The sequence below is a fragment of the Euleptes europaea genome, chromosome 18 (assembly GCF_029931775.1).
Source record: "Euleptes europaea isolate rEulEur1 chromosome 18, rEulEur1.hap1, whole genome shotgun sequence".
In the NCBI taxonomy this organism is placed as follows: domain Eukaryota; kingdom Metazoa; phylum Chordata; class Lepidosauria; order Squamata; family Sphaerodactylidae; genus Euleptes; species Euleptes europaea.
In genome coordinates, this window is record NC_079329.1 from 10275241 (window position 1) to 10298991 (window position 23751).

Below are 23751 nucleotides of genomic sequence, written 5' to 3' on the forward strand. Positions count from 1 at the left end.
CAACAAGAGGCTTTAATGGGACATTATTTACTAGTTGATGTTATTTACCTTCTTGCTGTGAAAAGCTTCAGCTGCCCATTTCATGCATTTAGCCTCTGTGGCCACTCTGAGCCCGGCCTTGGCTGGGGAGAGCGGGGTAGTAAGTCAAATAAATAAATACATACATAAATAAACATGGAAGGGACAGGACAATTTTTTCGCCAGGCCTGTTGGCAACCCTAGCAGCCGTGCGCACTCTGATCCCGCTTTACTCCCTCCTAAATTTAGCATGTTGGCTTTTTTTATGGGAGGCTCTAGCTTATTATTTTGCAATTTCATGTAATTTTATTTTGCAATTTTCCCGCACGGAAAAAGTCCTACTGAAATCAATGGGACTCGTTTCCTTGTAGAGTGTTCTGGGCCGAGGTTATGAATCTGGTTCCCTCATCATTGGATCTACCTGTATATAGGTCTCTTACCTGCTTATTTTCTTCTTGTTGGGACTCATCTGCTTTAGGATCTTGTTTATTTTTTGCTTTTTACGGCAGGATCTCTTCTACAAGCCACATATGCTGGTTTTTTAGTTATTTTACAACCTTCTTTATAAAGATATATATATCTATAAATTTTAAAATGGCAGCACCTAGATGTGATATCCACCTCACTAGAAAAGAAGTGGGGGGGAGGGCGGGGCCAGGCTACGAAGGATGGGATGGGGTACAATACCACCACCCCATTGCATTCTTCCTCAGCCACTACAGAAATACAAAACTGAAGGAAGAGAGGAGGCGGCATGGGTTAATAAATAAGATAAACAGATAAAGCAGAAAGTGTGTGTTTGTGTGTGTGTGTGAACGCATTTTGGCACATTGAAAGGGTATTTACAGGGGGAGGGAATGTGGATGGCATCCAAAACGGGGGAGGGGGAGTGGACGGTGAGGCGGCAACATAGGAAGGAAGGGAGAAAGCTGAATCTGTGGGGCAGAGAGGAGGGGTCCGTAAACCTCCTTTCTCCCCTCCCTTTCCCCTAAGCCCTCCCCCCAAACCGCCTTCCCACTATTCCCTCCTAAATAGGAATCGTTCTCAGTCACTGCTCCTCAGACTCGCTTGGGATGGGGAAAGAATGCAGATTCTTTAATAGCTTCTAGATGGAGACTTCATATTCTCTGGTGTCCTGCAGGCAGATGGTAAAGATAAGACAGAAGAGGAAAAGGTCAAGTTATTATGCCTATCAACATATTTCATCCGCTGGGAAATATTTCCCCAACCCTCCATCACATATTCCCCCCCCATCCCCCTTCATTCCAAGCCCTGGGTTGGATCCAGCCAGCTTTTTCATCACTCCATTTTGCCCAATTTTACAGCTCCCATTTAGGAAGAATTTTCTAACAGTTAGAGGGGTTTCTCAGTGGTGATGGAAAAGTGCCATCAAGCTGCAGCTGACTCAAGGTGGCCCCTCGTGGAGTTTTCAAGGCAAGAGACCAACGGAGGTGGTTTGCCATTGTCTGCTTCGGTGTCACATCCCTGGACTTCCTTGGTGGGTCTCCCATCCAAGTACTAGGCAGGACCAACCTTGCTTAGCTTCTGAGATCTGATGAGGTCAGGCTAACCTGAGCCATCCTGGTCAGGGCACAACCTGTTCTTTCTGGATTTAAATCCTTCTGCCATTCTTTAAAAATGTAGAATGGATTAAATCCACATTTAATGGATAACTGCATTTAAGGGAGGGGCTGTGGCTCAGTGGTAGAGCCTCTGCTTTGAATGCAGAAGGTCCCAGGTTCAATCCCCAGCATCTCCATTTAAAGGGATAGGCAAGTAGGTGATGCGAAAGACCTCCGCCTGAGACCCTGGAGAGCCGCTGCTGGTCTGAGTAGATAATACTGACTTTGATGGACCGAGAGTCTGATTCAGTAGAAGGCAGCTCCATGTGTTCAATGGGGTTGACTGCAATTTGCTACTTACCCCAGCCTCGTAGAGAGGGTTGTTAAAATCAGACTCCACGGTGATGGGACTGTAGCTGTGGGAGCTGGAGAAGGAGAAACCAAAGAGAGATTTTCCCTGGAACCTGCAGGGGGAATAAAGAGGAACACTGTTTGTTTGTTTTTTAAGTCTTTGGTGAACATCCAGAAGGGTTAGAAAATCCACACATTTTGATGTACAGATCAAGCGAAGGATGTCTATTTCTGTGGTGTGAAAAGCTTCCACCAGCTGATTTCCACATATCAAGCTGCTTGAACAGCCCCAAGAGCAGCTCTCGTTTTTCCTTTAGGTCAGGTGGCAACCCTACTAAAAACATGTAGATAATTAGAAAAACAGGATAAAGCTTAGCTAATCCAGCAGCATTTCCCCACCCTTTCACTCCCCATTTTTATTTATTTAGGGTATTTCTTTTATTTGTTTGTTTGTTTTATATATTGAGGTTACAGAAAGGAAAAGGGAGGGGGAAAGGGGGAAATGAAATAACACATTTTTTAATCTTCTGAGCTTTAACATAGTTTGTGTATAGAAGGAAAAATAAAAATACTGCCAGATATTCCATCCTTAATCCTAAAACCTAAAATATCATAAAAATCACAGTACATCGTCTCTATTGAGTGTCTTGAACATAACTTCACTTTGTATATCACTACAAATTCTCTGCTAGGTTACTATCTAAAGCGTTAAATGGTATTATTTACCACCTAAATAGTAATCATAAAAAGACTGCCATTTCAACTCGAATTCTTCCATTGGTTTCATATTAACCAATTACGTTAATTTGGCCATCAAACCAAAATCTGAAAGTTTGTTGGTCCACTCTATTATATCAGAAATATTTAGGATATTTCTATGCTGTGCCCATATGGAGTCTTGGTCAAGGCAGCTTACAATTAAAACAATGTAACAATGTAAAAATAAGCCACTGGACATAAACAGCGTAAAAACTATCCCTAAAACAGAAGCAAACTGTTTAAAAAGCCTGAGTAAAAAGATGTGTTTTTTTTTTTCTGGTGCCTAAGAGAAAGCAACACATATGCAGTGACATCACTTCTGGCGAGCACCGGAAGTGACATCATCATGTCACCAGCGATGTGGGGATGCTCTGGTATTTGGACAAAAACTCTAGGGTAAAAATGACTTCTACCATAGATTTTTTGCCCAAATAACAGAGAGTTCCCAGTAACATGATGACATCGCTTCTGGGCACACCGGAAGTGACATCTCTGCCTCGTTGGCCTAGTCCTACTTTTCTTGCCAGTAAGCCCAGGTGGTACCTGCCAACCCTATACAGGTTTAGTTCTTTGTGAGCGACCAAGAAAAATATTGCCTCCCTGCTTTTCATTTTACATCCCTGAGTAAAAGGGCTGGAGCTATTTTAACGAAAGCTAAAAGGTCACTGGCAAACCACCCCGCAAACAAAGTCTGCCTTGGAAACGTCAGGATGTGACGTCACCTCATGGGTCAGGAATGACCCAGTACTTGCACAGGGGACCTTAACCTTTTCAAAAGGTCAGAGTGGGGGCTGGCCCCCACAGGTTTCCTGGGTAACAATGTGAACAAGTTCAAGGTCCTTAAAACTCCGTCTGCATAAAGTGGGGCAATTCTAGTTCAGCAATGGAACCTGTTTTCCATGCCACGGCCAAGAAATAAAGGGTGCCTTTCAAGAGTGCCTCTGAGCATGTGCAGAATGCATTTCTTCCACTACAAGAAACCTGCAGCCTGCCTGCGTATGTGTAATTGGGGGGCCAAATGTTAAGGTTAACCATGTGCTTTCAAGGCAGACTCAAGGCCCCAATTCTGTTTAAAAACAAGCCCCAGATCTCTTGGCTTCATCAGGTAGCTTGACTTGTGATGCCACCGCCTACATCCGATTGGTTAATACCACCACCTGTCAGAGACACAAGCTCCTCCTCCACAAATGACACTCACTTGGTGTAGTAGACATAGATGCCACCGATCAGGAGGATGGCAAGAATGATGGGGAGGAAGATCGCCAGGGCGATGTTGCCGCCTTCCATCTGGTGGGAAGGGTCTGTCGTCTGGGTAACTGCCAAAGAAGTGGGGACATCTGGTTGACAACCTGGCCACACCTGGAAGCAGAGGTGCCCTCACCCTGTCGCCTGCCCTTTCCCAAGCTCCCCCATCCCACGCCCATCCGCCATCCTCACCTTCTAGTTTCCGGTCGTTCAGAAACTCCTCATAGGCCACTGGTGGGGGAAAGAGACCAAGGGGGAGTTTAGAGCATGATAAAAGAGGCAAGCACAGCAGAGGGGGATGGGATGGGGTGGGCTATACGTCACAAATGGGGAGGAGGGGCTGCAGACGCTACCTTTGCAGAGCGGCGGCTGACTGGTCCACTGGGACGGATGCCCTGGTATGCAGGTGATGGTGACCTCGCCAATGAGCTCGAAGCCCTCGTAGCAGAAGAAGCGCAGGGATTCACCTGCCTGGTAGTGGTGCTTGTACAGTGTTTGGTACCCGTTGTCCGGGACACCAGGGTTCAGGCAGGGCTCGTATTTCACTGTAAAGGAGACAAGGGAAAGTAAGTAATGCAGATATTTCAGTTTTCCTGGGGCTTCATCATTTATAGAAATGTTCACATCTCTCATCTCCCACTACATCAGGAGATTTAAAGGAACACGTCCAGGGAAGGCATGGGCACGTGCCCTCTGCTTTATCAGAACCTGCAGCCTCCTATGCTATGGGAGGTTTATATTTTTTCAGCTGGAGGTAAGGAAAAGCTACCCAGAATTTTTAGGTGTGTCTGCTTTCAGCCTTCCTTTCCAAGTGCCCCCCAGCACGTCTTGCAAACTGGAAATTATTTGAGGGATGCCATCTTGAAGCTGAACTTAAGCAAGCAGGCCACACCGCATACTTGCAAGGCAGTGGAAAGAAACGAAACTCGTGTTTCAGGACACTTTGGTGGGGAGGGGGAGCAAAATATATGAAGCTTTTCTCCCTCTCTCATAATACTAGAATATGGGGTCATCTGCTGAAACTGGAGGGTGAGAGATTCAAAACTGATAAGAGGAAGTCTTTCTTCACACAATGCATAGTTAAATTGTGGAACTCCCTGCTCCAGGATATGGTGATGGCTGCCAACTTGGAAGGCTTTAAGAGGGGAGTGGACATGTTCATGAAGGAGAGGGGTATTCATGGCTACTAGTTAAAATGGATACTAGTCATGATGCATCCCTATTCTCTCCAGGATCAGAGGGGCATGCCTATTATATTAGGTGCTGTGGAATACAGGCTGGATGCTGCTGCAGTCGTCTTGTTTGGAGGCTTCCTAGAGGAACCCGGTTGGGCCCCTGTGTGAACAGACTGCTGTACTTGATGGGCCTCGGTCTGATCCAGCAGGGCTTTTCTTATGTTCTTATTGCTGGCATGTTATGGCCCCCAATTTACAACCCTGGGGCTTCCCACAAACTCCCCGTGGCTCTCCCTCCCCATCCTTTTCTACTCACAGACACACTTGGGCACGCGGTCGCTCCACTTGGGGGTGCCCGTGTCCCGGTTGTAGCAAGTCAGTGTGCTGCTCCCTTCCACTATATAGCCCTCGTGACAGAAATACTGGACGTGGGAGCCGATGGAGAAGCGTCGGTCCGAGACGCTGCGCTTGCCGTTGCTGATTTCTCCAGGATCTGCGCAGTTCACAACTGAGGAAGGGGGCAAAAGCACAGAGTAGGTCAGATGAGACCAAGAAGGGTGTTCTGGGTTGTCTTCCTCTTGCTCCCAAGGATGGGATCAGACCTAACAATACAGGTGCTGCTGCTCTTCCCACTACTGTGTGTGATGCGGACCTGCTGCTTAGAGGTGCCCAAGTCTCTCAACTCTGCTTAGCAAAACAAGCTCCTAGTCCTTAGTGTAACTGAGAGAAGGCTGCACAGGCTGTCTACTGAAAACACAGAAGTGAAGTAGGATCACACGGGTCTTCAAGCAATCAGGTGACGTTGCCCCTCGTGACATTCCGCTGGACACTGCATTGGTCAGGCTGCACCTGGAGTATTGTGTGCAGTTCTGAAGGCCCCACTTCAAAAAGGATGTGGACAGAATCGAGCAGGTGCAGAGGAGAGTGATGAGGATGATCAGGGGCCTGGAGACCGAGCCCTATGAGGAGTTGGGAATGTTTAGTCTGGAGAAGAGGAGGTCAAGGGGGGACATGATTACTCTCTTTAAGTATTTGAAGGGCTGTTGCTTAGCGGAGGGCAGGGAGCTGTTCCTAATGGCAGCAGAGGATAGGACTGGCAATAATGGGTTTAATTTGTGGGAGGAAAGCTACCGGCTGGATATTAGTGGGATGGAGGGAGTTTTACAATAAGAGTTGTCCGACAGTGGAAATCAGCTACCTAGGGAGGTGGTGAGCTTCCCCTCACTGGCAGTCTTTAAGCAGAGGCTAGACAAGCACTCATCAGGGATGCTCTAGGCTTATCCTGAATTAAGCAGGGGGTTAGACTCGATGGCCTGTATGGCCCCTTCCAACTCTATGATTCCCCCCTTGACTCCCTCATTTCTTCCTTCCCCCCATTGAGCCAAATGGTCCCCGTTTCCCCACTGCTCTCCCTCCAGCAGATCTTCCCCATCACTCTCCTACCCCACTGCTTTCTGAACCCCGTGGGGCAGAAACAAAAAGGAAATTGGCGCTCTCTGAATTATCAGCCATGCTGGTGTTAGAGGTAAGGACGACTCACTCTTCTGGCAAGTGGGAGGGCTGTTGCTCCAAGACAGGTCCCATTGGCAGGTCAGGATGTCAGACCCCACTATGTCGTAGCCGGGCTCACACTGGTAAGTCACAACCGTGCCTCGGATAACAGCAGCATGAGAAGCGGTGCGCCAGCCAAACTCCACTTCCGGCAAGTCGGGGCAAGTGTCATTCCGTGGAACCTCTGCCACAGCAGGGAAAAGAGGAAGGGGTTAGGTACGGTCTTCCTCTTCCACCCAACCCATGAAGAAGAAGAGGAGTTGGTTTTTATACGCCGACTTTCTCAACCACTTAAGGGAGACTCAAACCGGCTTTCAATTACCTTCCCTTCCCCTCCCCACAACAGACACCCTCTGAGGTAGATGAGGCTGAGAGAGCTCTAAGAGAGCTGTGACTAGCCCAAGGTCACCCAGCTGGCTTCGTGCGTAGGAGTGGGGAAACAAATCCAGTTCACCCGATTAGCCTCCGCCACTGTTGTGGAGGAGTTGGGAATCAAACCTGGTTCTCCAGATCAGAGTCCACCGCTCCAAACCACCGCTCTTAACCACTACACCACGCCATGACTGTCCTGGCTCCACTTTTCACCCGTACATCTGATATACCTTGGGAGTTCTACTGCTTTGTTGACAATCCCTTTGGGTAACAATCCCTGAACTTAACTAAGCCTCTGTTTACACACTCAAGGGGTGAAGAGAAGGTTGCAGGTTATTCCAGGATAAAGGATCTAGGCAAACAAAACTCAGGGGATTCGTTTGGTGAATGAAATCTACATAACACAGACAGAAATGGGGTGTGGCTGGAACAGCCTAGAATTCCTCAGGCAGTAGGCATAGATTGTATTACAGGGTAATAATAGAAGAAGAGTTGGTTTTTATACCCCGCTTTCCTCTACCTTTCAGGAGTCCCAAAGCGGCTGACAATCGCCTTCCCGTCCCCTCCCCACAACAGACACCTTGTGAGGTAGGTGAGGCTGAGAGAGTTCAGAGAGAGCTGTGACTAGCCCAAGGTCACCCAGCAGGCTTCATGTGGAGGAGTGCGGAAACAAACCCGGTTCACCAGATTAGCGTCTGCCACTCATGCGGAGGAGCGGGGAATCACACCTGGTTCTCCAGATTAGAGTCCGCTGCTCTTAACCACTACACCATGCTGGCTCTGAAGAGACAACAAACTTTGAATCTGCACTGAGTAAACAAGCCATATGTTACACTTCAGGCTGTGATGCCAACAGAATTGGTTGCAGTATTAGGATTCTCATCTTCTCCAAACGATTGCCAATTGAGAGCAGCAGGTAATGAGCCGACTATGGGGAAAGGGGTGAGCCCTTGCTTGGAAACCATAGAGGAGAGGGATGAAGGAACTCCTTCCCCTGAAGGAGTTGCAGCAGGGGGTAGGTGGAGAAGGGATCTGTCCTGGCCTTAATTATTTGGGGAGTAGCAGCCCCCCAAAAAGCAATGGAGGGTATATGGAGGAGGAGGAGAGCTGGTGGGTCTTCCCCAAGTACAAATGGAGGGGCCGTGGCTCAGTGGTAAGAGCATCTGCTTTGCATGCAGAAGGTCCCAGGTTCAATCCCCGGCATCTCCAGCTAAAGGGACTAGGCAAGTAGGTGATGTGAAAGACCCTCTGCCTGAGACCCTGGAGAGCCACTGCCGGTCTGAGTAGACAATACTGACTTTGATGGACCCAGGGTCTGATTCAGTATCAGGCAGCTTCATGTGTTCATGTGTGTTCAAGCGGGAAACTGTGGGCAAGCTGATCACACTGAATGCCACGCTCTTTGACCCCACGCAACTCCCAGACACCTTTTGTTCACTGGGCCCCATCTTGCTTTTGGGTGGACCCCATGGGCTACCTTCACAGCAAGTGTGTCAGCAAGATACGCAGCTTCATCGAGCTCTCTCCCGCATCCCGCCCGCCATTCTGAAGTTCTTTCTCATACCCTTGTACCGCACCAGGAATCCCTGGCTGAGTCCGAAGAGGGGGTCCCCCGGATCGGACTGAAACTGGAGGGTGACTGCTGGGCCTGAAGAATAAAGGCTGAAGCGGGGGTGGGGCCCCAAGTACTGGCCAAGAATCCGAGCCGTTAAGTCCCCCCCATCGAAGATGGTCAGCACGTCTGACTTGCGGATGTTGAGGCTGGAGGGAGAATTGGGGGATGGGAAGGACACACAAATGGAAACTAGAATTAAGAGGGAAACAAGGAAAGGCCTTGGAGCAGGATAAAGGACCCCTACACCCGCCGTTATTTCTCTCATCCAAATGAATGAGTGGCTGTGACACAAAATGAATAAATGGATTGAAGGTGGTGGCGAGAGAACACGTTAGATTTTTCTTGCGCTGGTAAAGGAAGTGGGGTCCTTTAAGAGAAGTTTGTTTAATGCAGTAAAACAAGGGGCGTCTTTAATAACCGTTTCAGTTTGGTAAGTACAGAGAGAGGGTTTGTAAACATGTTCCCAAAATCGGAGAAGCTGCGATAACCCTGGGAAGCAGCAGAACTAGGTTCATGTAGCCAGTTCTTCTGTTTTATGGAATTGGTTTTGATTGTATTTTAATCAATTGGATGGAGTAGAAGAAGAGTTGGTTTTTATATGCCGACGTTCTCCACCACATAAGGAAGACTCAAACCGACTTACAGTCACCTTCCTTTCCCCTCCCCACAACAGACACCCTGGGAGGTAGGTGGGCTAAGAGAGCTCTAAGAGAGCTATGACTAGCCCAAGGTCCCCCAGCAGGCTTCGTGTGGAGGAGTGGGGAAACCAACCCAGTTCTCCAGATTAGCCTCCGCCGCTCATGTGGAGGAGTGGGGAATCAAACCTGGTTCTCCAGATTAGAGTCCACCACTCCAAACCACCGCTCTTAACCGCTACACCATGCTGGCTCTCCAGTGTTCGAAAGACTGTACCACTGTTCATTTTTAGAATGTATTTATTAGGCAATTGAAGCCATAAATGTATTTTTCCCCAGAAGGTTGGGTCTCCAGGCTGGGGAGGGGAAGAGAAAGGTTGGACAAAATCAATCAGGTAACTGATACTCCATTCCTGCCACTTTTTTAATGGAATCACATCCTCTCCCATCACTGTAATGCTACCCAAGGCTTCGTGGTAAAGCATCAGCTCTGCATGCAGTAGGTCCCCGGTTCGATCCCGGGCATCTACAGCTAAAAAGAATCAGGGAGTAATGTGATAGGCAAGACCTTGTAAGGAGACCCTTGCGAACTGTTGCCCATCAGAGTAGACACCCCTGGCCTTCAGAGACCTGTGTTCTCACAGTCTACAGCAGATCCAATCTGTAAACTCTTTGGGGCTGGGGGCACGTTATTTCCATGCTCTCTACTGCCCCACCTGCACTGCTGGTGATGAGCACTCCCTAACCAGCAGGAGAAGCTTAAATTACAGCTTTAATGCCCCTCACCATCAACTCCATTTAAAAGACTCCTATGAAAACTGCAATACAGGTTGGTTTAAATCACTTAGATTTGAGTCCAGCAATACCTTAGAGACCAACAAGAGTTTCAGGGTATAAGCTTTAGAGTGAAAGCTCCCTTCCTGTCACCCAAGTTACAAAAGGCATCCTCTTTGTCGGGTGAGATGCTTCTCAAAACCATACAAGGGGCCTTACCATATTTAATGGATGAGATGAATGACTTCAACAATCAATCTAATGATGGGTGGTGGTTTCGGAAGACCATGAGGACGTGATGGGATGTCGATGCCTGAGCCATGAGGATTCTCCCCCAACGAAAGGAGCAGTGGTGGTTGTGATGCAGGACATGGTGGTGGGCAGGGGGTACCTACATCTCGATGTCCAGCAGCACCCGCTTCTCCTCCTGCACCCGGATTCCCCAAACGCAGTCTTGGCCTTTCCCGTAGGACTGGGGCCAGTCGGGCGAGAGGACCACTCCGGTGGGCTCAGAGAGCTCCCCCCCACACAACGCTGGAGGGAAAGGTAGAACAGTCAGCGGGAGGCTGAGACAGAAGGAACACCTGCTGTGCAAACCAGGAGGCAGTTTCAAATGAGTGATGGGTTTCCCTCCCATGTTCCTAGAGAGAAAAGTGTTCTAAGCATGGATGCCAACAAGGGCTGTCAGGTCTCCTGCTATGGCCTCCTCCTCTGGACCTACTGTCCCCACCGCTGCTATGCAGGGAGGTGGGGGATAAATGGGTGGGGGGAGGACAGTGTTGTGTCTATGCCGCAACACCACTTCTGGTTGTGCCAGAAGTGATGTTGTCGCATTGGTGCGACACTCCAGGATTCACCCAAAATTCTATGATTAAACCAAAGAGTTTGGGGGTGAATTCTAGAGTGTCATGCCGACGCATTGATGCCCCCTGCAGTTTGCGCCAGAGGGGAAGTCGCAGCGTCAGCGTGATGCAAACCAGGTAGGGCCTCAGGCACCCCACAGTCTCTCTTTGGGTGCCAGTGCTAGGCTGGCATCCTTAATACCAACTAATTATTAGATTTGAGTCCAGTTTCACCTTAGAGACCAACAAGATTTTCAGGGTATAAGCTTTCAAGAGTCAAAGCTCCCTTTGTCAGACACAAGCAGTGATGGAGATCTCAGTCTTTTTATCCCAGTCAGAAGGTGAGAGGGGTGTTGTAAAGAATGCTTCTGCAGGATGCAAAGGTACAATCCATATTATTGCTTCTCGGCCTTTTGGCTAAGATCAAGTGTGTACAATCCATATTGTAATTATGAACTAATTATGAAAAGGTAAAGGTCCCCTGTGAAAGCACCGGGTCATTCCTGACCCATGGGGTGACGTCACATCCTGACGTTTACTAGGCAGACTTTGTTTACGGGTTGTTTGCCAGTGCCTTCCCCAGTCGTCTTCCCTTTACCCCCAGCAAACTGGGTCCTCATTTTACCGACCTCGGAAGGATGGAAGGCTGAGTCAACCTTGAGCCGGCTACCTGAAACCAACTTTCGTCGGGATCGAACTCAGGTCGTGAGCAGAGCTTGGACTGCAGTACTGCAGCTTACCACTCTGCACCACAGGGCTCTGTATGAACTAATTATAAAAACCCTAATACCAACTAATTATGAAACTGCTGGCCTGAACTGACACAGACATCCCACCTTCAGTCTGAAACTGTTTACTTGGAAGGAAGACCCATTCGAAGGGCCATTTCCAGGGGAGCACACTGCAGCCACAACCACTGGCCAAATCTAGCTGAAGGGTATTATTTCCTTCATGGCCTGCGCAAAGCGATAGATGGAACTTTCTACAGCTTCAAACTAGAAAGCCAAAACCCCTCCATGCACACTCCAAGGAACAGGGTAAGAATTCTCCCACCCAGTTCTTTTAAGAACACCACCTTTGATAACGTTCTCTGTTTATCTTTAGAGCTTCTTTTTCTTCTTGTGTAGAGACTTTATTCTTTCTTCTCTGTGTGATCAATTCCTACCACATTTTAAAAAGCAAAACAAAACTCTGTTCCCTGTTTTTGTGACCTGGATGTCTATGAAGCAGGAGGCCACTTTCAAACAAGAAGAAGAAGAAGAGTTGGTTTTTATATGCTGACTTTCTTTGCCACTTAAGGGAGAATCAAACTGGCTTACGATCCCCTTCCTTTCCCTTCCCCACAACAGACATCATGTGAGGTAGGTGGGCCTGAGAGAGCTGTGACGCACACAAGGTCACCCAGCTGGCTTAGTGTGTAGGAGTGGGGAAACAAATCCAGTTGACTAGATTAGCCTCCGCTGCTCATGTGGAGGAGTGGGGACTCAAACCCGGTTCTCCAGATCAGACTCCACTGCTCCAAACCACCGCTCGTAACCACTACACCACACTGGCTCTCCAAGTCCAAGAAAGTCTGCAGGAAACAAAACTTTGCATCCTTTTGCATTGGTGAAGACTAGAAAGCACAGAGTTGTCCCCACAAATGGTCTAAGCAGCCCCACAGAAATCAATTCCACCGCTGTTATCTTTCCTGCGTTAGCTGGCTGAGGCGGGGGGGGGGGCTGTAGACTGATTACCTTTGCAGGTAGGCTCACTTTCGTTCCAGCGAGGGTCTCTCGAATCCACGCACTCGATGGCAGACGGCCCTTGTTCCAGCATGTATCCAGCGCTGCAGGCGAACTCGACCACGGTCCCCACGCGATACAGCGGGTCCGACGTGCTGAAATTTCCGTGCGCCAGGAACGGCTCATAGCATCGGTCTTCGTCGAAAGCTGCCAGGAGGGGGAGCTCGGGAGTCAGGAAAAACCCTCCTCCAGGTGCAGTAAGGTGGCCTGGCCACTCCCCACTGCAATATCACACTTGGCCAGTAGATGGGGGCAGCTGAACACCTATGGTTGACTAGAAGCCTGCCTGAGAATTGGCTGGATAGGTCAGATAAATGTGTGATAAATGTGTGAACCTAAGAACATAAATAAATGTGTGAACATTAAGAACATAAGAACGGCCATGCTGGATCAGACCAAGGCCCATCAAGTCCAGCACTCTGTTCACACAGTGGCCAACCAGGTGCCTCTAGGAAGCCCCCAAACATGCTCCTCTGATATTGGAGAGAATAGTTCTGCATCATGACTAGTATCCGTTTTAACTAGTAGCCATGAATACCAGCTGCAGAGTCAACAACACCATCACAGCCTCTCAGTCTATGCTGCCTCCCTATGCCGCTGAACTGACAGCAGAAGCCACAAGCGGCAGAATTCCCCTGTCCAGACCTAGCAACCCAATGCCACTCTGCTAAAAATGCAAAGGTCCTCCCTAGGGTTGCCAACCTCCAGGTGGTGGCTTAGGGTTGGGGTGGAGCCTGAGGAGGGTGTGGTTTGGGGAGGGACTTCAATGCCATAGAGTCCCACTGCCAAAGCGGCCATTTCCTCCAGGGGAACTGATCTCTATCGGCTGGAGATCAGTTGTAATAGCGGGAGATCTCCAGCTAGTACCTGGAGGTTAGTATAAAAATAACACCTCTATACCTATTATAGTTGTACAAAAACAGTATAGGTCACACACAAAAACATTGAATGTGAATATCTATACTATAACAACAAAAGTTCAATTCCTTAGAACAAAGCTCAGTTCTATAATATTCCAACCGGTACAAGATCCAAAAAGATACTTCTTCATGAAGCCAAACAATTGTAAAGGAAAGTCCAAATCTGGATCGTTTCACCAAATGACATAAGCTCCAAAAAATCCTTCACAGAGGTTGGCAACCCTATGGTGGCTGGAGATCTCCCGCTATTACAACTGACCTCCAGTTTCCCACTCCCTGCCTTCAGCCTCCTGGCTTCTCTGTCCATCAACTCTCCTTCTTATACCAGGGCCACTTCAAAGTCCATAGCCATCTGCTGTGCGGGGTTGAAAGCCCAGCCAAGCTGACAACTTCCCCTTCCTCCAGAGAAACTGGACTGCGAATTGAACATTCTGAGCCTTCCCATTAGCTCACCCTTCAGAGACTTCATCAGCACCAGAGCCATACAATAAACAGGAGACTTGTTGCTATTATGGCACCCAGTCAGTGACATTACCACATTTGCCAGATTGAAAATATATTCCCCCACGGGGCCAATTCCCCTACAGGGTGCTTGCAACGAGCAGATTGCACCCTTCTGCAAAATCCTAAAATGATATAATGGTTAACAGACTTAGTCTTGTACTCTGTTTATAGGATTAAACATGTCCACTAAACACCATGTGTCACAGGTTAAATAGTTTGGATTACCCACCCACCCCCCAAAACCTGAGTCATTTCTTCAGTGCTAAATATGCATTGGCAAATGGCACATTATTCCATTTGCTGGCCTGAATGAGAAGAAGAACAGTTGGTTTTCATATGCAGAATTTCTCTACTACTTAAGGAAGAATCAAACCGGCTTACAATTACCTTCCCTTTCCCCTTCCCACAACAGACACCCTGTGAGGTAAGGTGAGGCTGAGAGAGCTCTAAGAGAGCTGTGACTAGCCCAAGGTCATCCAGCAGACTTCATGGTAACATCAGGAACATGCGGGATCTGAAAGTTTTCTACAGGGCCTGCAAGACAGAGCTTTTCCACCAGGCCTACAATTGAGGACAGCTGCCTATATTTGCTCATATTATTTATACCATCTACTGGCCTCCCATACACACACACACACACACCTTTTCCCCTTAGTGGGAACAACATTCTATCTTCAGGACGTATGATCCAGTCTATCAGTGCGGTCAAAGTGGCTGCCTGGTGATATAGTTTAAGATTGGGTAAATTCAATCCGCATCTGTTTTTCTCGTCTTGTAGGACTGTAAATCTCACTCTAGGTTTTTTGCCATTCCTAACAAAATTGTTCAATCTTCTCTGCCATTTTTTAGAATTTTATTGATGGTTTTATTATGGATTTTACTGTATATTTATATTTGTATTTTAAAAATGATGTTACCCGCCCTGAGCCGGCTTGCTGGGGAGGGCGGGTTGTAAGTCTAATAAATAAATAAATAATAAATGTGGGGGAGTGGGGAAACCAACCCGGTTCACCAGATTAGCGTCTGCCGCTCATGTGGGGGAGTGGGGAATTAAACCTGGTTCTCCAGATGAGAGTCCATCGCTCCAAACCACCGCTCTTAACCACTATACCCCGCTGGCTCTCAATCATAAAGCAGAAACGGCCACCATCCGAATAGGCCATCTAGGAGAGGGTCCCTCGCTTGCCTGCCTCCAGTGTAGGGTTGCCAGGTCCCTCTTCGCCACCAGTGGGAGATATCTGGGGTGGAGCCTGAGGGCGGGGTCTGGGGAGGGGAGGGACTTCAATGCCATAGAGTTCAATTGCCAAAGCAGCCATTTTTCTCCAGGTGATCTGATCTCTATCAGCTGGGGATCAGTTGTATTAGCAGGCGATCTCCTGCTACTACCTGGCAGTTGGCAACCCTACTCCAGCAACGTTCGAGCGTATGGCCAGGGGAGCAACGTTCTCACCTTCATAGCGCAAGCTGAGGATGAGGGGTGTGGCGGGACCCTCGCTGGTCAGCTCCACAATGAGAGACTGGGCATCGCTCAGCAGCCCCCGTTCCGGGACATCGTCCATGTCGGAGTCGTAGGTGATAGGGGAGAATGCGCTGCTCCCACTTCGGATCATCAGTCTTAAGGAGAAGGCAAAAGACCCTGGGTGATGGAGGCCATTGCTTCCACCACACACACACCGCACCTTGCCCCTCCATCCCACGATGGCACCAATCCCACATTCAGGAGGCTGCCTCATGTTCCAGCCTTTCCACACAGCTGCCAACAACCTCTCCCTTCCCACTACTCACCGACTTCTCTTCCTGGCTTCTCCTCTGCTTGGCCCCTCCTCAGCCCCATTCCCACATTCCCCAAACCCATAAGAACATAAGAGAGGCCATGCTGGATCAGACCAAGGCCCATCAAGTCCAGCTGTCTGTTCACACAGTGGCCAACCAGGTGCCTCTACGAAGCCCCCAAACAAGACGACTGCAGCAGCACCATCCTGCCTGTGTTCCATGGCACCTAATTTAATAGGCATGCTCCTCTGATCCTGGAGAGAATAGGTGTGCATCACGACTAGTATCCATTTTGACTAGTAGCCATGGATCGCCCTCTCCTCCATGAACATGTCCACTCCCCTCTTCAAGCCTTCCATGTTGGCAGCCATCACCACATCCTGGGGCAGGGATGTGGGGCAGCCCTCTCAATTCATTCCCCTCTATCCGTCACGCCTCCCCTCCACAGACGTCCCTCTTCTCTCTCTCCTCTTGCCCTACAACCTCAATGACTTCCACTCTGTTCTGCCCCTTGTTCCCTCTGCCCTTCCTCCTCTTCCCTCCTGCTTTTGCCTCCCCCGCCTCTTCACCCCAGGGGCTCTCTTACTTGTCATTATCCTCATCCAAGGCCACTCGTTCAAAGTGCAGGTGGAGCCGCTGTCCCTCAGGTGCCTCCACCAGCCAACGGCAGGTCAGGTTCCGACCGTGAGGCCCACCCGGCGCCTCAGGAGCCACAATACGCCCACGAGTGGCATTGTGAATGGTCCCTCCACAGGAAGCTAGGGCGGGTGGGGGGAAAGGAAGGGTAAATGTTATTAACAGGAATTATTCCATGGCGTGTTTAATATTACAACTGCCTTCTAGTCTTTTTCTAGTCATCCTGACAATTTTGTGAGGTAAGTCATTAAAACTCCTCAGAAAATGGAGAGTGTAGGCTGGCCTACACCCGATACATGAGCCTCCCTCTCCCAGGTCCACATTTGATGCTGTCCTCTGGAGTTCAGGTCTGCTTCAGACCTAGGGTTGCCAGGTCCTTCTTTGCCACCAGCGGGAGGTTTTTGGGGTGGAGCCTGAGGAAGGCAGGGTTTGGGGAGGGGAGGGACTTCAATGCCATAGAGTCCAATTGCCAAAGTGGCCATTTTCTCCAGGTGAACTGATCTCTATTGGCTGGAGATCAGTTGTAGTTAGGGTTGCCAGGTCCTTCTTCACCACCGGCTGGAGATTATTGGGGTGGAGCCTGAGGAGGGTGGAGTTTGGGGAGGGGCGGGACTTCAATGCCATAGAGTCCAATGACCAGAGTGGCCATTTTCTCCAGGTGAACTGATCTCTATCGGCTGGAGATCAGTTGTAATAGCAGATCTCCAGCTAGTACCTGGAGGTTGGCAACCCTATTCAGACCAGATTTTGCTGAAGAAGAGAAGGTGGAAATCTCATACATTGGTCTCTTGCAGTGACTAGCCCAAGGTCACCCAATCAGCTTCATGGCAAACCAACCCAGGCCTCCCAAATCCTAGTCTGGCATTCTAACCAACACACCACACAAGTCTTCATATGCTGTACTGTACTGAACTTTCTTTGTCTTTTCTATGAGACTCTGATTCTTGGGAGACATTCTGGGAGCCAATTTTTAGCTGAAAGATACCTATAAAGCCCTGAGATAAAAAGCAGCTGCCCTTCTTGTGCAAATCTTTAGGGCAGGGGTGTCAAACAGAAGGCCTGTGGGCCGGATCCGGCCCCCTTGAGAGCTCATATCTGGCCCACAAGCCAACAGAGGCAGCCACCAACTTTCCATCTGGGCTGGCAAGGCATGGCCCGGCTTGACCAAGTGACATTTATGTCATATCCAGCTCTCGTCACAATTGAGTTTGACACCCCTGTTTTCAGAAGTCCCCCATATGGCCAAACTCCTTCCATTCCTGCTCTGCATTCCTGTTATTTTTCGGTGAGGCCAGCATAGCTCCATGGCCTGTGACCCCTCACTCACCCACACATGTGGGGCTGGTGCCACTCCAGCGAGGGCGGCTGACATTGAGGCAGATGAGGGTCTCCTCTCCTCGCAAGTGGAAGCCCGACTCGCACTTAAAAGTGGCGGACCCTCCGGGATGGAGGTCGGTTACCATGACATCGCCGTTTTCTGGCCGGCTGGGAAAGCCACAGCTAAGCAAAAATGCTAGAATGGGGAAAAGAATAAAGGAGAAAGGTTTTTTGTCTGGCTGAGGTTAACAAAAAAGAAAAGAACCTCCCCTGATGATTTACTAACTTATTTATATCTTTTGCCAAAATAAAGGTAGAATTTGTATATTATTTTAAATCCAGAAGGCAGAAAGCAGACAACAGCAGATGGAGATAACATTGTTCTGAAATTGTCCTGATGGAACTTGAGTCGGTCTTGAAAGATTTCAACTTATGCATTAAGAAACAGACCAAAGGGTATCATCTTTCTGGCTATGTTCTGGCTCATTGTTTTGAATCCCTTATGGTTTTTCACCAATACATTTCCAGCGTATTTTCTAAAGCACGAGGACTGGAAAATACAAGACAACAAAACCCCTCCAACAGGCCCAGATTTAGGTTTGATGAGGCCCTAAGCTATTGAAGGTAATGGGGCCCTTTATGTGTCCAGCTGTCAACAACAAATTCTTGCTGTTTTTTGTGTTGAATATATGCTATATGGTAATTTATGGACCTAATAGGTTTCTAAAGCCATTTGCACATAACAAAATATGTATTTTATCAAAGTAATTGTTGATTTTGGAAATGTACATCCAGGTTTTTTTCCTTTAAATTTTTTTGGGGGGCCCTAGAGAGTGGGGCCATAAGCTATTGCTTGTTTAGCTTATACGTAAATCTGGCACTGCCCTCCAACCAAACAAAAGGTTTGATTCTATTGTTTCTCACAAGTCCCCAAGGGGTTCTCCACAATGTGTGTATCTTCAATGAAGGGTGCGGAATGGAGGGACAAGCCCACCTGCGTGCTCAGGTACTCTGAAAAACAGCCTCTCATTCCTACCTGCCATATACATGATGGGGGACAGAGGCAGGTTTACACAGCTAGGTTGCTGCTGCCGTGTCTAGTTTGCCCTTAATGACATTGTGTTGCCAACTCTAGCTTGAGAAATTCCTGGAGATTTTGGGGGTGGAACTGACCTCCAAAGCAGCCACATTCTCCAGGGGGAACTGACCTCTGTAATTTGGAGATCAGCTGTAATTCCAGGAGATCTCCAGGCCCCACCTGGAGGTTGGCAACCCTACACAAGTGGCCTGTGTGCTCCCTGGCTGGGCCCAACAGGTCTTTTCAAAACCTCAGGCTGTCACTGGAGGAACACGAGTCTCCAACCTATTTTTTCTCTCCTCAGTGGTAAAGGGTGTGTGTGTGAATTTGCTCCATCCCCTGTTTAAAGGGGAAAGGGCCATTCATTACCTTGATAGTGGAATTTGAAGACTCCAGGGGTGGTGGTGTGGTAGCTCTGAAAGTGAATCAAGACTTGGTTGGTAGGACTGCGAATCACCTGTCCCTCGACCATCAGGGACTCGTTGGCCAAGACCACGGGCTTCTCTAGTCCTAGGCCTTCCACGGTTAAGGAGTCCTCTTTGGACAGATTCAGGCTTTGCACCTGGGAGTAGAAGATAGAAAGTGGCAAGCAGAGAAAGAAGCAGATGGACACACACACACAAATTTTATTTTTGTCGAAGGCTTTCACGATCAGAGTTCGTCGGTTCTTGTAGGTTATCCGGGCTGTGTGACAGTGGTCTTGGTATTTTCTTTCCTGATGTTTCGCCAGCAGCTGTGGCAGGCAGGCAAGAGGAGTAACACTGAAGGACAGTTACTACTCTGAAGATGCCTGCCACAGCTGCTGGCAAAACATCAGGAAAGAAAATACCAAGACCACGGTCACACAGCCCGGATAACCTACAAGACATTTTATTTTTGTTCCTGTTCAGTGACAATAAATTATTTTAAGAGGACATATCCATCCTCGCTCACCTACCAGCCTCCCACCCCAATAAGCCTGAAAGTTGCTTAATTTTCTGAGAACCCAAAGTTAGAAGTAAACGTTTTCTGTCAGACGGAAGCAATTATTGGCCTGTAGAATGGATCTTGTTAGAAAATATCAGAGTACAACAAACTGTCTGTGGGACAGGTAACCAAATAAATTGTTAGTATTTCTCCGGAGCGAGAGAAGGGAGTTTCAAACATAGCCGCATTCACACATCCTACATCAAGATAAAATGTTTGAGCTTCCACAACTGTAACAATGCCAAGAGCTAGAAGCAGTTCTCAGTGGTCAAGCTAACTTTTTCCGCCTGGAGGACAGAAAACGAGGCAGTATGTATCAATATAGAGGACAAAACGCAAAGGCAACAGTGAAAGGGGTGGCTATTATGCTACCTCCAGCAATGGTTTCCTTTAACCTTTAAAAAGAAAAGATCAGACCATCAAGCTTCCCCAACTTCTGACAGTTCAGTTCTGTCCCCACCAATCCACACAGCTTACCTGTACTTCTATCCCATACCCCATGTAAACGGAGATAGTATAGGTACAATCCAGGCCTCCATAGAAGGTGGCACCAGCGTAATCCGGAGATTCAACATAGCCCTCCACATCGGTGATATTATTGTTGCAAAGTACTGGGGAAAACACAGGTAATTAACATCCATTTTAATAAGTTTTATTTTCAAAAGAATAAAGGGATGAACATAAAAAAGGGACAAGGGGAATAAGGGATTAAGTTTCAAAAATCTTATATCTACTATTCAATTATATAATATACACACACGCATGCACACATACACACAATGGGTGTGAATATACCTTGTCCCAATATAATCTCTATCATTCTAAAATACAATATATTTATTCTCTATTCCTTGGTATTCCTTGGTGGTCTCCCATCCAAATACTAACCAGGGCTGACCATGCTTAGCTTCTGAGATCTGACGAGATCAGGCTAGCCTGGGCCATCCAGGTCCTCATAGTTTATGCTATTCTCATGTAAGCATAATAAAACCTCCAGTTTAAAAAATTATTCTCTGGGTCTTTTATTTACTATATTAGTTAGTTTTGCCATCACAGCATATTCTGCCAATTTATGCTTCCGTTCTTCTATGTTGGGACCTTCGTCCAATTTCCATTTTGCAGCTAGTACCGCTCTGGCTGCTGCGACCACATATCTGTATAATTACTCAGATGCCTTACACAGGCTACTAACATTTAAATCAGCAGCATCAAGATAAGGCCCTATAATGGGAAACCACCATCCACCACCACTGAACACATGAACATATGAAGCTGCCATATACTGAACCAGACCCCTGGTCCATCAAAGTCAGTACTGTCTACTCAGACTGGCAGTGGTTCTCCAGGGTCTCAGGCAGAGGTCTTTCACATCACCTATTCGCCTAGTCCCTTTAACTGGAGATGCCAGGGATTGAACTTGGGACCTTCTGCATGCCAAGCAGATGTTCTACCACTGAGCCATGGCCCACTGGAGCCTTCCCAACCCACTGCACTGTTCCCACTCACCAGGCGTGTGCACTGTTGTGATGGTTGTGGTGGTGATCAGGGTGGTCGTGGTCTCTTCATCGCCTTCGGGGATGAAGGCTGTCGTAGTGGCAGAAATGTGCTGGCCGGTAGAACCGGCCTCATCCGGCGGCGGCGGGAGGCGTGGAGGAGCAGCAGCCGTGGAGGCTGGTGGGGTGGTGAGAAGGAAGCCCGTGGGAGGCGCTGCGGTGGTCAGAGGGGACGGGCCGGTGGCCGTGGCTTCAGAGGTCTCGGGGACCATCCCGCCATCTAGGTGCTGGATGGGAGGGTGGAACGGGGGCAGGGTGGACGGGCTACCTCCTGAGATAATATGGTGGTGGGGAGAGAAGCAGAGAAAGGAGGAGAGGGGTTAGGAAGGTAGAGAGGAAAGCTTTCCTGTGGCTGCAGCCCCACCACTGCCCACAAAAACCCAGTTTTTTCCACTTGAGTGCTTCTGTTAGAAAAAAAAGGTAAAGGTAGCCCCCATGCGCAAGCACCAGGTCATGACTGACCCATGGGATGACGTCACATCCCAACGTTTACTAGGCAGACTTTGTTTGGGGGTGGGTTGCCAGTGCCTTCCCCAGTAGTCTACACTTTACCCCCAGCAAGCTGGGTACCCATTTTACCGACCTCAGAAGGATGGAAGGCTGAGTCAACCTTGAGCCGTCTACCTGAAACCGACTTCCGTCGGGATCGAACTCAGGTCGTGAGCAGAGCTTTTGACTGCAGTACTGCAGCTTAACACTCTGCGCCACCGGGCTCTCTGTTTCCATTAGAAAACCATGTATAGATAATGTAAATATTAGAACCCAATAATATAAATGTTAGAACTATATTTTTTCCCAATCGATAATGGGAACTTCCTTCCAATAATCCTCCAACCAATGACTGAGAGCCATTCTCTCATCTGCTACCCTACTTTACCTCAGCTGTTCCCACAGGAGCACCCACCCACCCCCAGTGCACCCCACCCCACATGCCACCCGATTTATTTCCCCTAGGTGCTTCTCTTTCTCTCACCAGGGATGGGCTCCTCCATCAGTTCATCCCCCAGAAACTCCTTCCTCAGCAGGGCCCCCTGCAGCAGCTCAGAGAGGCCTTCAAGATTTGGGGGCGAGGATCCCTTCACCTCAGCCGAGACCCCCAGTTCCTCCTCCTTGGGTCCAGCCATGGCCTCTGAAGACAGGGCCTCCAGCTGAGGGGAGGGGGTGGCCGGGACCACATCGTCATTTTCCCAGAGGGGCAGGCCTGCAGGGAAAGAAGGGTTAATGGATGCCTATCGAACCTACTCCACTCAGAGGAGCTGCAAAGGTAATAAAGACATAATCACCACCACCACCCTGCCTGACCCAGATTGTTCGGGTTGCCAGGTCCCTCTTCGCCACCGGCGGGAGATTTTTGGGGCGGAGCCTGAAGAGGGTGGGGTTTGGACAGGGGAGGGGCTTCAATGCCATTGAGTCCAATGGCCAAAGCTGCCATTTTCTCCAGGTGAACTGATCTCTATCAGCTGGAGATCAGTTGTAATAGCAGATCTCCAGCTAGTACCTGGCAGTTGGCAACCCTGCAGATTGTACATCTTCCTCCCTATATTACACCTGGGCTGCTTGTAGACTTGGGTACCAGAGCATGTGTGTTATAGGGCTGCCAAGACCCTGGCAACCCAAACCCCAAGACAGGATGTGGGCTGGTGATGTCATATTGAATTAGGGTTGCCAGCTCCGGGTTGGGAAATACCTGGAGATTTTGGGGGCGGATCCTGAGAAGGGCAGGGTTTGGGGAGAGACTTCAATGCCATAGAGTCCAATTGCCAAAGTGGCCATTTTCTCCAGATGAACTGATCTCTATCAGCTGGAGATCAGTTCTAATAGCAGGAGATCTCCAGCTACTACCTGGAGGTTGGCAACTCCATACTGAATATCGGTACTGCACTAAGGGCTGTAATTTCTCTACCGCTCAATGTGTCGTGTGAATACTTATGCTATGCTTCAGTTCTTTCTGGTGGTTCCAGACATCTAAAAACCTAGGGCATTGGTTGCTGAATGTCCCATTTTTGTCATTGTACCGGTTCGCTATGTGTAATCCGCCTTGAGACCCTGTGACAAAGGCGGACTAAAAATAACATAAAACAAACACATAAAATAGGAATTGTACCACATGGTATCTTTGACTGTGAAGAGCCACAGTTATTTATTTATTCAGATATTTATACCTCACTTTTCTCCCCAATGGGGACCCAAAGCAGCATAAAACATCATTCTCCCCTCCTTCATTTTATCCTCACAACAACCCTGTGGAGTAGGTTGGGGTTGGAGAAGATCATTGACCCAAGGGCACCCAGCAAATTTCCACGTCAGAGTAGGGATTTTAA

The 23751-nt window shown here is 48.6% G+C and overlaps 2 protein-coding genes and 1 non-coding gene across 3 annotated transcripts in view; 2 read left to right on the plus strand and 1 right to left on the minus strand.

Moving 5' to 3' along the window:
- Nucleotides 1–23751, plus strand: part of TMEM219 (transmembrane protein 219) — a 140859-nt gene that overhangs the window by 47477 nt on the left and 69631 nt on the right. The window lies entirely within an intron of this gene.
- SEZ6L2 (seizure related 6 homolog like 2) lies at nt 1014–22527 on the minus strand. Its single transcript, XM_056863109.1, has 16 exons — nt 22404–22527; nt 21384–21701; nt 20355–20488; nt 19281–19473; nt 17844–18029; nt 16467–16638; nt 15558–15721; nt 12636–12830; nt 10453–10591; nt 8598–8794; nt 6651–6845; nt 5427–5618; nt 4289–4480; nt 3889–4006; nt 1942–2044; nt 1014–1153 (listed from the first exon to the last, which is right to left on the minus strand). The coding sequence occupies exons 1-16, from the start codon at nt 22420–22422 to the stop codon at nt 1124–1126; spliced, it is 2547 nt and encodes an 848-aa protein (XP_056719087.1). The 5' UTR covers nt 22423–22527; the 3' UTR covers nt 1014–1123.
- On the plus strand, nt 1706–1777 carry TRNAS-UGA (transfer RNA serine (anticodon UGA)). The gene has a single exon. It is a non-coding gene; the product is annotated as a tRNA-Ser (tRNA).

Excerpts from the sequence above, each read along its gene's own strand:
- SEZ6L2 (XM_056863109.1), bottom strand. Across the intron at positions 16,639-17,843 it reads CACCAGCCCCACATGTGTGG|CTTCCTGTGGAGGGACCATT; the intron begins GTGAGTGAGGGG and ends CACCCGCCCTAG. Across the intron at positions 10,592-12,635 it reads AAGTGAGCCTACCTGCAAAG|CGTTGTGTGGGGGGGAGCTC; the intron begins GTAATCAGTCTA and ends CTTTCCCTCCAG.